This window comes from Anarhichas minor, unplaced genomic scaffold (genome assembly GCF_050575085.1).
Source record: "Anarhichas minor isolate MPS153535 unplaced genomic scaffold, ASM5057508v1 ptg000073l, whole genome shotgun sequence".
NCBI lineage: Eukaryota > Metazoa > Chordata > Actinopteri > Perciformes > Anarhichadidae > Anarhichas > Anarhichas minor.
Genome location: NW_027466519.1, coordinates 4,837,453 through 4,850,862, shown reverse-complemented (window position 1 = coordinate 4,850,862; position 13,410 = coordinate 4,837,453). Strand labels below are relative to the sequence as shown.

Genomic DNA, 13,410 nt, shown 5'->3' with positions numbered 1-13,410 from the left:
TACTCAAAGACTTGTTCCTCTCTTTCATTATTAAAGAATAATATTAAAGTTGATCTCATCACTTTGACACAGATCTTTATCTGTAAAAACTCACATTTCTTCCTTGTAGGAGACAGGTGGAAGTGAGTGAGGAGAGGAAAGACAAACAGGACAAACCCGCCTGCCAACAGGAAGACATTTCTGTCATGCACTGTATGCCTCTGACTTTGTTTTATAAATAAATGTAAATTGATTTTTCTATATTTCATGGCTTCTTGTGTCTGCAATTTGTGTTAGCTGTTTGATCAGTTGACTTTATAAATAAAGCATGAACACAGTTGATGTTTCACATTTGCAACAGCTGTCTAGATGTGCAGACACGGCATTCAGAGCTCATCATGCACATGAGCACTCCGAGCACACTGAATTATTACTAATTATTGACGGACTGTCAGCACTCTGACTGCAGCTGATGTAAAGCAGCTGCAGCAGTGTGGTGCTGCTGAAGCCTGAGGAGATGAGGAGGAAAAAGTCTCCTCACCAGAGGGATGGAGACCGAGCTGGCCACCACCCTGTAACCCATGGTAACGCCGTATCAGCTGCAGTGGGAGGAGCTACGTCTCACACTGTGTCCGGATTGGCCTGGGAACAGGTGTTCTGAGGTTCCATATAGGGAAGATGGAGGAGGACCAGAGGAGGCATTGTTGAGGATGAGGTAGGGCTAAGTGTGTGTGTGTGTGTGTGTACGCTCAGATCATTGACATATTCAGAGCTTTATCTGCCCTTTCTTTTAGGTTTGAAACGTTCTCTAGCAGTTTTGCACGTTCCTTTATGATTTATTCCATTCATTTAGTCTGTCTGCTATATTTGACTCAACCCATTATCTATATTGTACCCACATTCACGTTCAAATGTCAATAACAAAAGCTTAACCTGCCTCTGGAGCTGTTTTTTTTTTATAAAAGACGATCATTCAACCTGTTAAAAATGATACTTCTAAATCTTAAAGGAAACATTTTGGGAAGCATTTCTCTTTTTTCCTGTTGAGGGTTAGATGGGGTCTTAACAGCGGTGACAGTGTGGAGGTGGAGGGGCCGAGCAGCGACGCAGCTTTAATATCCGACTGCTGGTTGAGAGGGAAGCCTGCAAACAAATCCCAGTGAAGACATTGAGTAATAACAGAGAGGTGAAGGCCCAGTGTGGTGATGAAAACATAGAACTTCAAGCTTCATAAAGCCGGAGGACAAGGGAAAAGTGGCCCACATTACTTGAGCGGATGTTCTTCATATGGCGGCGCTAAAGTCACTTTCTGGAGGAAAGACGGGTGCAGATTGTGCGTTATTGAGCGAGAAGGAAAACTAAACATCTAAAAAGCCTGTAAGGCCCTGATGCAGAACAAGTTACATCCACAATACGTCTTCTAATCATGTTTCAATTAGACTTTGTGATAGATGCACCTGTCTTGTGTAACATGTCAAAGAGAAAGCAACAAAAAAAACAGATTAATAGACTGATAATCTTTGAATACCTTACGGCGTCCGTGGTTATTGTTGGGGAAACATTTTTAAGGACACTGCAGAGCGTCTGCCACTGGAGTGCAGTGCCTCCTCAGCCAGCAGATTCACCGCTGGGAGACATTTAGCGTCTCAGCTTCAAATAGTTCAATGTCAGCACTCCATCTTCCTAAAAGGTCTTCTTGCTCTGGTTTCAAGCAGCTAAAACATCCAGGTCAAGGTTAAAGGTTTCTGCGAAGAACAACTTGACACTTGTCGAAGTATTGTATTTGACAGGACGAACAAACAGGTTTGCAACAGCAGGGCGACTGAGGACACGCACAGATGCTAAACAAGAGGCGAGAAACTATCTCAAAGCCATCAAGGGGTGTTCTCTGGACAACTGGACCATTCGTAAGAATTGAAATGCATCATCTGGCAACATTCCAGCCTTAATGTTATTGTTTTGGCTCTCCATTGTCTAGTAAATACATTTCTTAAAAGGACAAGCTCTGCTTCTTTTCACCCTATAGACCGAGTCGAGTATCTTCTTCATATGAAGCGTCAAGTAGAGTTCGTAGGAGTTTCCAGCGAGTTGGGAAACAACTTGTGATTTCCTGATTAGCCCGATGCCTCAGGTCTCATCCATGTGCTAACCGGCTGAACGAAGCTCCTGCCGCCGTGGACTTGAATCACGACCAAGACAATGGTTGAGTGTGCGCCCGAGGAGACGCAAAAGAAACCCACGTAATTAACGATGTGAACCATGCTTGGGCGTTTCGCTTTTACCTCTTTACCAAAACTCTTCTAAATGTTGATGTCTGTCCTCTTTAAGGACTTTTGTGGCTGTATTGTTGAGATAACTTTGAGATTGCGATGCTTCTTATAGTTCCATATATGGTGAATTGAATATTGTAGATATTTTTGGGCTGCTGGTCAAAGAAAACCATCATTTTTAGGACATTGATCACTTTGAGTTCTGATAACTTATATAATTTATAACTATCATTATTTCAAAGTAGAAGCTGAAAAACGACTGAATAAAACATGAAAATTATAAATAGTTTGAACACATTCAAGCACCAACAAAAGGGGGAAATGATTTTCTATTAAACAGGTAATTTAATTTAGGAATTCAAAGCAGCATTTAGCAAAATTAGATTTTACACACCCTGGGAATTAGCAGCATGGTTAAATTCCGCAGTTTGTTTCTAATCGTATTAAGATATTCAGTAATAAATCTTTAAAAAGGCTGAAGTCATAAACAGCTTTACAGTGATTTATTCAGAACTGTCATACATTAAAAACAAAAAAGGCGCCCTCAGGGAAAAGCTGCATTCAGATCATTTTTAATGACAAAATCTTGATTAAATCTTCCAATGTGGTGGGAAAAAGAAAATCAAAGCAAACGCATCATTACAACTAATGTTAGACCATCGCAGTCTGAGGGAAGTCTCTTACCACACCTTTCCTATTCACAGTAGGCTCCGCCATCAACAATGCGGGCTCTGTTTTCACATCTTTTAAACTCGACTCCTTCTCTGTGCACTCACAATCTTTCTGCAACATCAGGAAAAAAAACACAACAAAACGGACACTTAAAACAGGAGAGAAGGATCCACAATACTGCTGACAAACAGGTAACCATGTGTGTCGCACCAAAGTACCCGTGTGCTTGAAATGGAGATCGTCGTTGGTAGTTAATGAGTCTGTCATAAGAGTTCAAACTAAAAGAGAAGACAGAAGAAATAGAGTCTGCACACTCGATAATCCGTGAACATGTGTTTGATTACCACCAGTGACGGTTCAAAGAAGAGCAAAACGTTAACTTTTGGTCATCGATTAAAAGTTCTTTGGAGCATCATCTCGCTCGCGGACTCTATTTTACCGTCTTTTACATGCTTTTCTGTCCGGCACCTTTTATTTATCGTCTGGATGTGATGAAAACAAAAAAAGATAACGGGACCTGAGTCGACCTGCCGGGTCAAATAGTATTTGCAAGCAAAATGATATCAAAGAGCAGCTAATTGGACTTTTGTAATTGTAGCTGTCGATAGCAGAAAAAAAGTGAAGTAGTGTTGTTTTCAGATACTTTCACATCTATGACACTCAACGCTTGATTTATAAAAAGTGTCAGAGCTCATAGAAGTTATTCCTCTTTGTCTGCTCCGTGAAATGTAACACTGAAATGCAGCAATCATAAAAATCATTCAGCAGTCTTTTTTGAAAAGGCAACCAAAGCAACGTCAGGTAGTATAATGTTCACCTTTTAAACTGAAAAGCACTGCTTCATATCAGTCAAAACCTGTACATCTATCAAAGCAGTCGTCAAACGAACCATCAAGAGGAAGGGAAAAAAAGTTAATTTACTCCTGAGTAACTAAAACATCTGATCTCTAGGAGTTCTTATCCTCTGGATGGGTGTTCAAGGAGATCTAAACTTCTACATCAAATAATATTTGACCCAGGTCTCACTGTGGAAGTCCAACCTCAGATACTGCCGAGAAGCGGAAGTCTGATGAAGCTTTTCCGTCATGCCGTGGGCCTCACTGAACGAGACAAGTACGTGTGTTTACACATAAAGTAGAGCCCGTTTAAGTAAAACACAAACTTCCCCCCAGTCGATTGGAAGTGGCTGAACATCTGGAGTGTCACCGCGACAAATGCCAAAACCCTGGAGTCAGTTCCCTTCATCTGCAGCTTGATGCCAGTATTTCTGTGGACATGTTGGCAAACGCGTTGGAGTATTAGAAAGCAGGGCCGGCCACCACTGCACATTCCTATACAAAGATAAATCAATTCTCCTCACCCAACCAGTATGTGGAAAGTAAAAGTCAACTGATTCCAGTTTGATATTTAACTCATCTTTCAGGAAAGACTAAATAAAACTACTCAAAAATCCCCAAAACAAATGGAAATAAAGAAAGCTTTAGGTACCGAATGCTTTTTGATGACTTTGGACATGAAACAATGACCACAGCATCATAAAGATAAGTGAGAACTGATCTGTTGGGACCAAACCAGCTCCACGATATGTTGCAGACAAACCAGGAAGCTCGCTGGAAGGACAACGTGGACACCGTTTGGACAGACGCCTGGACCTTTGTGGAACGCGCAGCGCCGCAACCGAAGGACCCAACCGTGAAGAAATACTGTTAGAAATACTGGGACACGACACACATCTACACCCTTACTTCCAGTTACTGTCCCGTCTGGCAGACAGAGCCAGAGACTTCCCCAGTGCACTTCATTAGAGCTCGTTGGTTTAACATGGCCACTGTGGTAACTTCCATCATTGCACCCGCTCAATAAACCACCACTTTAGTAAAAATAAATTAAAAAGCTAAAAAGAAAATGGCTACTTTCAAAAAAGGCATGCTCACATTTTCGGTTTTGCGTGGCCGACGCGGGATTTGGTCGAACCCTTTTCAGAATCGAGGGCTGGGCTACTGGCGTAGGTGGCCCAGTCTGTGGTCAGTTGTAAAACTGGACAGTCCTCCCCTGTTGTCACATGATCAAGGGGCAGTGTGTAGTGGAAGAGTTTGGTTTGATGCAGCGACTCTCCCTGGAAACCCACCCGTTGATAAACATCGCACCCAATCGCTGGGGAAAGTGAAACATGACCTTATTCATTCTTTCAAAAAAGCGCACGCAAATGAGTGAAGGATATAAGGCGGAAGAGGGGGGGGGGGGGGTATCTACAGACAGTTAGAGAACAAAAAAAGTCAGGGGGGAGGGGGGGGTAGGAGAGGAGAAAGAGAGAGGGAGAGGGAGAAAGGCAGATGCATCTCTCCTGAGAACATGTCATATCTCAGGGACGAGGGGGGGCGGGGGGGCAGGCGGGACAGAGGGAGAAGAGACGGCCGTTCTTCTCGCGACAGCAAAACGTCCTCGACGACTCGTGGCCACTCCTCAGGCACTGCTCTTCAGTTCCAGGTTCAGAAGGAGCTGGCGGTGGGCGTGGTCAGCCTCTTTCCGATGTACACTCTGTGGAGAGGACCGGGAGCAGGTTACACATCACCGTGCATGTTCACAGGTTGGGTTTTTGTTGCTGCCGTTTACATTCCTTACGATGCAAATCAAATAAAATGATGTTAATTTTGCAACTGGATATATATATATATACACTGTTATGAACGGAGGGAGGACACAGTCTGCGGTTCTACAGCTCCCCTTAGTGGCCTTTACGTACAACTAAATATTGTATTCAAAATAAAACACATTAGAACTTCTAACGGGGGGGAGGTCAAGTGATGAGAAGAAATAGAATAAAAGGAACATAATTGATGTGGATTGTTGGTTAAATCAGTTCTCTACATTTGACTAAACTGCTGTCAGATTGTTTATCTTCTTACCCCAGCCCCAGAGCGAGGATGTGCGATAGCAGCAGCGAGGGGATGAAGACCTTGAGGAAGTCGGCGGAGAAGATTCCTCCTTTCTTCATGGCCCCGGTCTTCCTCATGCTGAGTGTCACGGAGCGTCGAGGGTGACGGAAATGAAACTCCCTGCAAAATGTTCAGTCGCTTTAGACACAACACGGCAAAGCACGCCCCGAACACATCTATTGTTGTTGTGTACATCATTCTATGGGCATTCTATCTTCAGACGACTACGGCTTCACTTTGTACATCGAGTAACCGTTTGGTGCACATTTTCCCGCAGCTGGTTTTACATTTGTGCTGGAGATCAAACTTCATCGTGATAATGACTAACGAGCAGCTGTGTGTGTTCAGTTGCCGTGGAAACATATCGCTGCTGTTTACCGAGTTCGAGACTCACTTGGGGGGAACGTTTTCCGGTCGACTGGACCAGTCAGCAACCCAGTCTGCGTCCTTCATCAGGATGTCCATGTCCCTCTCCTTGTCCAAGACGTCCTCTTCTGACTGAAGACACACACACACACACACACACACACACACACACACACACACACACACACACACACACATCAACATACAGACCGTGTCTTGTCATCATAGATATAAAGCCTGGAGGCAGAGTTTGCTAAATGGCGTGTGTGTGTGTGTGTGTGTGTGTGTGTGTGTGTGTGTGTGTGATCTTTCCTGGCAGAGATCAAGAGACAGAGAGAGTGAAACTAATAGTGACAACACATGCTGGGGCCAAACAAAGAGGAACCCACATCGGGCGCGCCAGCCATCTCCATGGAAACTAAAAGGCAGACGGCAGTTGTCATTCTCATGTACATAGACACACACACACACACACACCACTTCAGGGCCAGTGGTTGGGGTTGCCATGAGAACAGACTGATGGAGGCACACGAGCTCTTACTTGGCTGTCTCTTCTGCCGCTCACGTCCACGTCAAAGATGATCTGTCCGTCATCCTGGGGGCTGTGGGGCCGCGGGGGGCTGTGTGCAAAAAGTTTAAAAAACAACAAATCAGAGGCCTCGTTTATTTGCAAAGTCCTGAACTCATGACTCCTTGTAAAAGTAAACAATACCATTTTTAATAACCAACATTTTACTCATCAATACTTCCGGCTACATTATGTACTTGAGACACTTGCCGACTGGCTTTGGTGTAATAGCGAAGACCAGTCACTTAATCAATGAATGTCAAATGAATCGGCTATTCTGATGATCAAATAATGGTCTTTAGATGGTCTTTCATCATTTCGGATCATTTTGCACCAAGATTTTTGGTGGTTGCTCAGACAAAACATACAACGACATAGTGGCTCTGGAAATTGAGAAATGACTCACTTAATAACAAAAAAGGTCAATCAAATAAAAAATTCATTAAAAAACCTGTAATCATTGATGACTCACAGGTATCAATGATTACAAATCTCATCCTGAGTTTCATGTATTCTGCCAGGAAGTGGAGCCAATAAGTTTCCTTTAAGCCTGTAAGATGAAATATTGTTGTTCAACACTTGAGTCGTCACTACAGCGTGACGTTACAACACCTCGACGAGGACAATACGGAACGTTGACCCAGCAGTGAAGTGCTGCTGCTCCCGTACTCTGACCTCTGAGGAAGTGTGTGTGTGTGTGTGTGTGTGTGTGTGTGTGTCTTGGCAGGACAAGTAAAGACAACATGTTCCCAATTAAATCTGTGTAATACGACACTTTGGTTGTTCTAAAAGTATTCACACGGCACCGTGTTGATGTTGGCGTTCCTGCTTATTTCAGGGCAGCTTGTTGATGCAGAGGTCTTGTGTTCTCGAGTGCTCAAAAACATCCTCAGGTGACCCGCTGACAGCTGACTGCTCGGCTCTCTTGATAGGCTCTGCTGTATCTCAACCCTCCCGGATTATTACACACGAGCACAATGATGTGGCCGGCAGTTTGAAGGGTCGGGATGTTTGTTTTTTTCTCACGTCCTCAGTAAATCGGGAGGCAAGCTGTGAAAAAGACTCCTGAGCAGCTGTCAAGTGAGAGTCAGCGCTGACTCAACACGCTGAGAGGGCGATTACGAAAGAGAAGCCACTCCTGATTAATGGGCCGATTTCCCACATATTACGGAAAGTTGAGGGTTTTTAGAAGCTATGTGACCAATATTAAACGCCTCTCATGAAAAGAGGCTATTAAGTTTCACTTTCCCCCGTGAGCTTTTATGGGGTGGTTAACAGATGAGCAGCCCTCTGGGCAGCTACGCTGAGGATGGAAAGTTCAGTTTAAATTTACGCCGCTCATGAATGCTGTCCTCTCATTTGAACTACAACAACTGTTTCAATACGGATTTTTGAGCAAGATTGGATCAAGATGATGTTCAACAACAGGGTGGCTGTAGTGCAAAATGGTATTTTTTTAAATTATTATTATCATCTCCGCCAGGAGATAATGGGATCGGCCGTGTGTGTGTGTGCAGCTCTGTCTCTGTCCATGGCTAATTTAGACTTAAATAGACTTGAAGCCAAAATAAACACCTCAAGTCACAGTTACACCCGTGAGACGGAGCAGAGACGCTACCTGTGCAAAGCCAGTGCAGACATCTATATAGATTAAAATGAGTGTATGGGTTGTGTGAGACGAGCAGGTGAAAAACAGCCCTTTATGTCAAAATGTATTGTAGACGTCTGACACCGATCTTGACCTGTAAAAGCTGCTAATATATTAATATATATGCTAATCCCTTCATTCAAATTCCATGAATTAATTTCTCACACCTTTATACAGGCATCGTTAACAAGTGGAGACAACAGTTTGTGGAAAAAAAGTTTCCAAAGATCCTCGAGCTTTATATCAAATCAAGGCGTATGTCTCAGTATACAGCGTGGAAGTGATTCGGCTTTGAAATAGAATGTAACTTCTGAAGTAGAATGCTCTACACTGAGGGAAAGTTAAGAGGAACATGAGAACGGAGAAACCAACTTCACCACGTGCTCCAAGTCTTCCACACAGACTGGTATGAACCCAGGAACTCGTGACTTTCTCTGAACTTTTACAGAAGGGTGAAGATTCCTGTGCCCTCGTCTGGATTTAATGTTAGGAAGAAAGGGAAGACTAACAGCCATTATTTTGTGCATCCCAGAGATAAAGAAAGAGTTTGATATCTACATATGGTTTATTACACTTTTAAATAAACATTCAAAACTTTTGTTCTGTTATTTATGCACTCTAATTTCTTAAAATTGCATTTAAATTCTTTTTTTCAATAACAGGTACAACTAGAAGGAGGCCAGAGGTCTGGTTCAGTACAATGGAGAGTACTCCAGTGATTTAGCATTGCACTATTGCTGGATTCATTGTTAACAAAAACTTTTTAAGGATCAAAATCTATGAAGCAGAACCCGAGATATTCTTTTTTTCCTTCCACATATTCTTCTTCCTTATTAAAAAGTTGGTGCCTACATCACCCATAGTGTAACTATTTGACCACTGACAGTTCGGTTGGAGATGTGGGTGTGTTGTGCCGGTCGCGGTTAATGTACCCTTGAGCCACTTCTCTCTAATTACACCCCTCTAATTAAACTTCATCAGACTTCACACAGCTTCCTCTGGAGCCACAAAAGTCTTTGTACAACTTTTCTACACATATGCAGCAGCACTCCCCACCAACACTACCTGTCGCAGGAGGAGTTGCTGCGGCTTGACTCGTGCTGGGCGTCCAGCAGGATCTTCTCCATGTCCCCGTTGTGGATCGAGGACGAGGACGGGACGTGCTCCAGCCCCCCCACCATGGCCTCCTCTTCCTCCACCTGAGGGAGGGGCAGCAGACCCGGGTCCGTGGAGGACGACTGGGCTGCTCCGGCTGTGCCTCTGTTCATCTCCAACTCCACCCAGGACCCTGTGGGGGAAACACAGACAAACATCAAACCTTCGTTCATATAACAGCAGTGCTACGAATGTTCAATGTTGTGGCAGTGTAAAGTCATGTTAAAAAAAAAAAAAGCCAATATCCTGCTCAGCGCAAGATCCGGTATGCCCCGAGGAGCAGTCCATTTGCTTACCTTGGCCCCGAAAACCAGAAGTGTGCAAATGAGCTGCATCATTTAACTGTGTCCTCTTTTTCATTCTGGTGCGTCTAACCAGCCTTTTGGCAGAACAGCCCGCCTGTGCCTCTACAGCAGGGGATATTTGCACTGCCTACCTAATCTTATGTTTTGGGACCGCCACTGATATTTGTTTTTCACAAGGTTCACCTTTGATTATATATGCAAATCAGAAGCTTTGGGCGAGGGAGGAGCTTCCAATAAGCTGAGGGTTACAGTTAAGTGTCCCAGTGAGCAAACCTGAACAGTTGAGCCCTAAACCGACACAAATAAAGCAGATATGACCATCATTATATTAATTGCACATACGCTTTTGCTGCTTTTGCATTTGTGTTTCGATGTAAATTGTGGAAAAAAGACCCAAACTCTACATTCTTATATATTACTCAGAAAAATAAACTTTAAATTATTTGTGTAGTGACAGTATTAGTCTTATTTTCTTCCTTTCTGCAGAGTGATAGTCCAGACAATATGTCAGAAATCTGTCAGTGAGGGGAGAGAACGTTACAGTTGGGGTCTTTAAAGTATTGCCAGGTGTACCAAGGTGAAGGCTGGATGAGAAAGAGAGGAAAGGTGTCAAAATGATTTCCTGTCCTCATCTGGGAAAGAGACGACAGCCTGAGCCTGGCAGTCAGAGGAGTCCACGAGTAAAGCTCTATATAATGCTGTGTGGTGAAAGGGCAGTAAATGCCTGTCTGCGTGTGAGCTGTGGTGTCTTGTGGACCTCGACTGTGATATACGACGCCCACCCTGTTTGTACGTGAACTCGGGCATGGAGGCAGCTGAGGAGGCACGGCTTGTCAGAGGCGGGTTATAAGTTACAACTACAGAGGAGGGCAGCAAGGGCAAGTATTTGGAGGCGGAGGGGGCTAATATACCTCATCAAAATCCTCTTTTCTTTCTGTCCTCACTAAAATAAAAAAGAGGAAGGCCTCCTGCAGGTCACATGACCCCATAACGGTTAGTAAACACCATGTCCACATGAGCTTTCAGGGGACTGAGTTTCACAGTTCAGGCACCCGGCCAGTTATACCCCACTACCCAAACGATGCCCCCCCCGCCCCCTCCCCATAAAACCGGCCTCGACTCAGCACTTGCACTCATCGTGCGGATTACCCAGCGCACTGCGAGCCAAGCCGCTGGCGACAGGCCATTGTCTCCAAAACCACATCGCCGTGGCGCTGGAGCATCCGAACATTCTGGCCACAGGGCCGGTTATCAGCTGTTGGGTGGGTTTAGAGGAAGCGGACACGCTGTGACCTCTTTGATCTACTGATTCGGAGGCTCGGGAGGTGGGCCGAGGCTGCCCTATTGCCCGAAGTTCCCAAGTGTCAGACAAACATGATGCGAGAGCTCCAGGAAATGCCAGAAATAACACAGTCTCACATATCAGATCACGCTGCAGGCCTCTCCACCGGATCTGTGCATGGTCTCATTGTCCCTAAAGCGGTGTCTCAGCATGCACCGCTATGGCCTAATATGTCCTGGTGCATGACGCTGTCAATACAATCTAAAGGGAATCATATACTTCATAACTTAGGTTATTCCTGGCTCAGTCAGCAAGGGATTATGGGGCCCCAGAGGTAGATATAGCAGGGAAAACAATGATGTTGGGCTGTTTTAAAGATATACAAGAGGAATACCAGACTTGAACATAATGACACTTGTTGCTTTCTTTCCACCTCATATGAGCTAACATGCTGTTGAGGGTAGAATACTATTTCCATCCACCAGCGTATTACTGGCAACTTGCTTTCTCCACAACTATGAATCACTGGCTATCCGATCCTATTAAAAAAATAATCCATACATCTCTTGAAATAAGTGCTGTAACACTCCTCCTCCTCCCCCCCCCCCCCCCCCTCTCCCTCATGTCCAAACCGCCTGTCCCCTTGTCACTGTGGCCATAAATAGCATGTCTAGTCACGGACCCACTGAGTGTTGTAAAACTTTACTGAGTGAACCCCTGACTCAGTGCAGCAGGGTTCATCAACAGGCCTTTGTTTACGTGTCTAATGGCTGAAGCAAGCCGAGGTATATGGCACGTAGCTTGTTCTATTTGAATAGTCATGTGATGCAGTGAGCGCACTGTGGGAAACATGCTATTTGCCAAATGATAATTTAGTCAGTGATTTATTTAGATAAACTACTTTTAAAAGGGATATTTTTTAAAGATGAAAAGACTAATGAGGGAACAAACGTTTGATATCTGGTCATGTTTCTGCTATTTCTTTAGATATCACCGACTGTAAAATGCAGCGACTACGTGTTAAATGGTCGAAATTTCTCTTCACCCATTTTTTTTTTGTTACTCCCTCGGCTTGTTGACAGAGTTTAAACCCACCTCGACCTCCTCGCGTGAGTCGCTGATTGGCTCATTTGACCGTCAGTCAAGCCTTGCCGGAACGCCATTGGCTCCGCCACTGTCAATAAACACGGAACATAGCGTTCTCACTTTGCCCCCCTGTCAGTGTAGCTTCGCGGCCAAAAAAAAGACAAAACTGGGAGAATAAACTATATTTAATAATTAAGAACACTCAAAAACGTGTTTTAAACACATACACGTGAAACCCCGACCCGTTCCTGACAGAAAACACACTTGACAGGCTGGTCCAGTCCAGTAATGTGGTGATTAATCTTACCGTGAAGCCCGGTGGAGTCTCCGTTATTGTCTGTAGAAGTAACCGCGTTAGCAGCGTCGGACATCGTAGCGGCTGCTGAGCAGGGCGGGTTGCATAAAAAAAGGCTCAAGTCAGTGCAAAACGCGCACAACCTTATCTGCACACATTCAGACGTGCGCAAGTCCCACTTTTTTATGTTTTTTCAGAGTGTCTAGCTAAGCTAACGCTCCGCGGGGGTTTGTTTTCCAGTCGTTTGCTGGTCTGGGAGCAGCAGCAGCGCCCGCGAGCCGCTCAGACCTTCCCGGAGCTGAGTGATGACGTCACACTGTCCCGGCGATAACAAAAGAGGGAGAGGAGTTGCATAACGTGTTAGGGAAAAAAACACGCACACCCGCTCGGGCTACAGCGTGCATGACCTATTAGCATCGATCATTGATCGAAAGTACATCAAACAAGACATGAGCTGATGCTTATATATGAGGAGGCGTGTGTGCGACCACGTACACGGCTCGTGCCAGTGGAGACAGAGGGGGGGGGAGACAGGGGGGGGGAGAATGTGGCACATTTTTGCAGCCAACCAGACACCACATCAGCTGTTTGCAGTAATCCCCCAGTGGTCGTTAGGTACCAGCGCGGGTGGTTTTCATTTTGGTCCAGTAGTCGGATGAGGGACAGACCACAAGCTGGGTTCACACCAATCCAGGTGGAAACGGACCAGGTGCTCGCAATTCTTAATGATTGAAAACCAGCAGGAACCCGAATGGAGAAGCATGGCACTCCTTGTTTAAAACCCTCATCTCTTTTACAGCTGAAGGTGTTCTAATCAATTAAATCTTGTTTGTTTCCATGGGTTATGG

The 13,410-nt window shown here is 44.7% G+C and overlaps 1 protein-coding gene across 1 annotated transcript; it reads right to left on the bottom strand.

Moving 5' to 3' along the window:
- Positions 1-2,737: 2,737 nt before the first annotated feature.
- bnip3lb (BCL2 interacting protein 3 like b) lies at positions 2,738-12,999 on the bottom strand. Its single transcript, XM_076079992.1, has 6 exons — positions 12,575-12,999; positions 9,505-9,727; positions 6,765-6,843; positions 6,252-6,355; positions 5,828-5,977; positions 2,738-5,459 (listed from the first exon to the last, which is right to left on the bottom strand). Exons 1-6 carry the CDS (start codon positions 12,636-12,638, stop codon positions 5,411-5,413), a joined length of 669 nt encoding a protein of 222 aa, XP_075936107.1. The 5' UTR covers positions 12,639-12,999; the 3' UTR covers positions 2,738-5,410.
- Between the last annotated feature and the right edge of the window lie 411 nt (positions 13,000-13,410).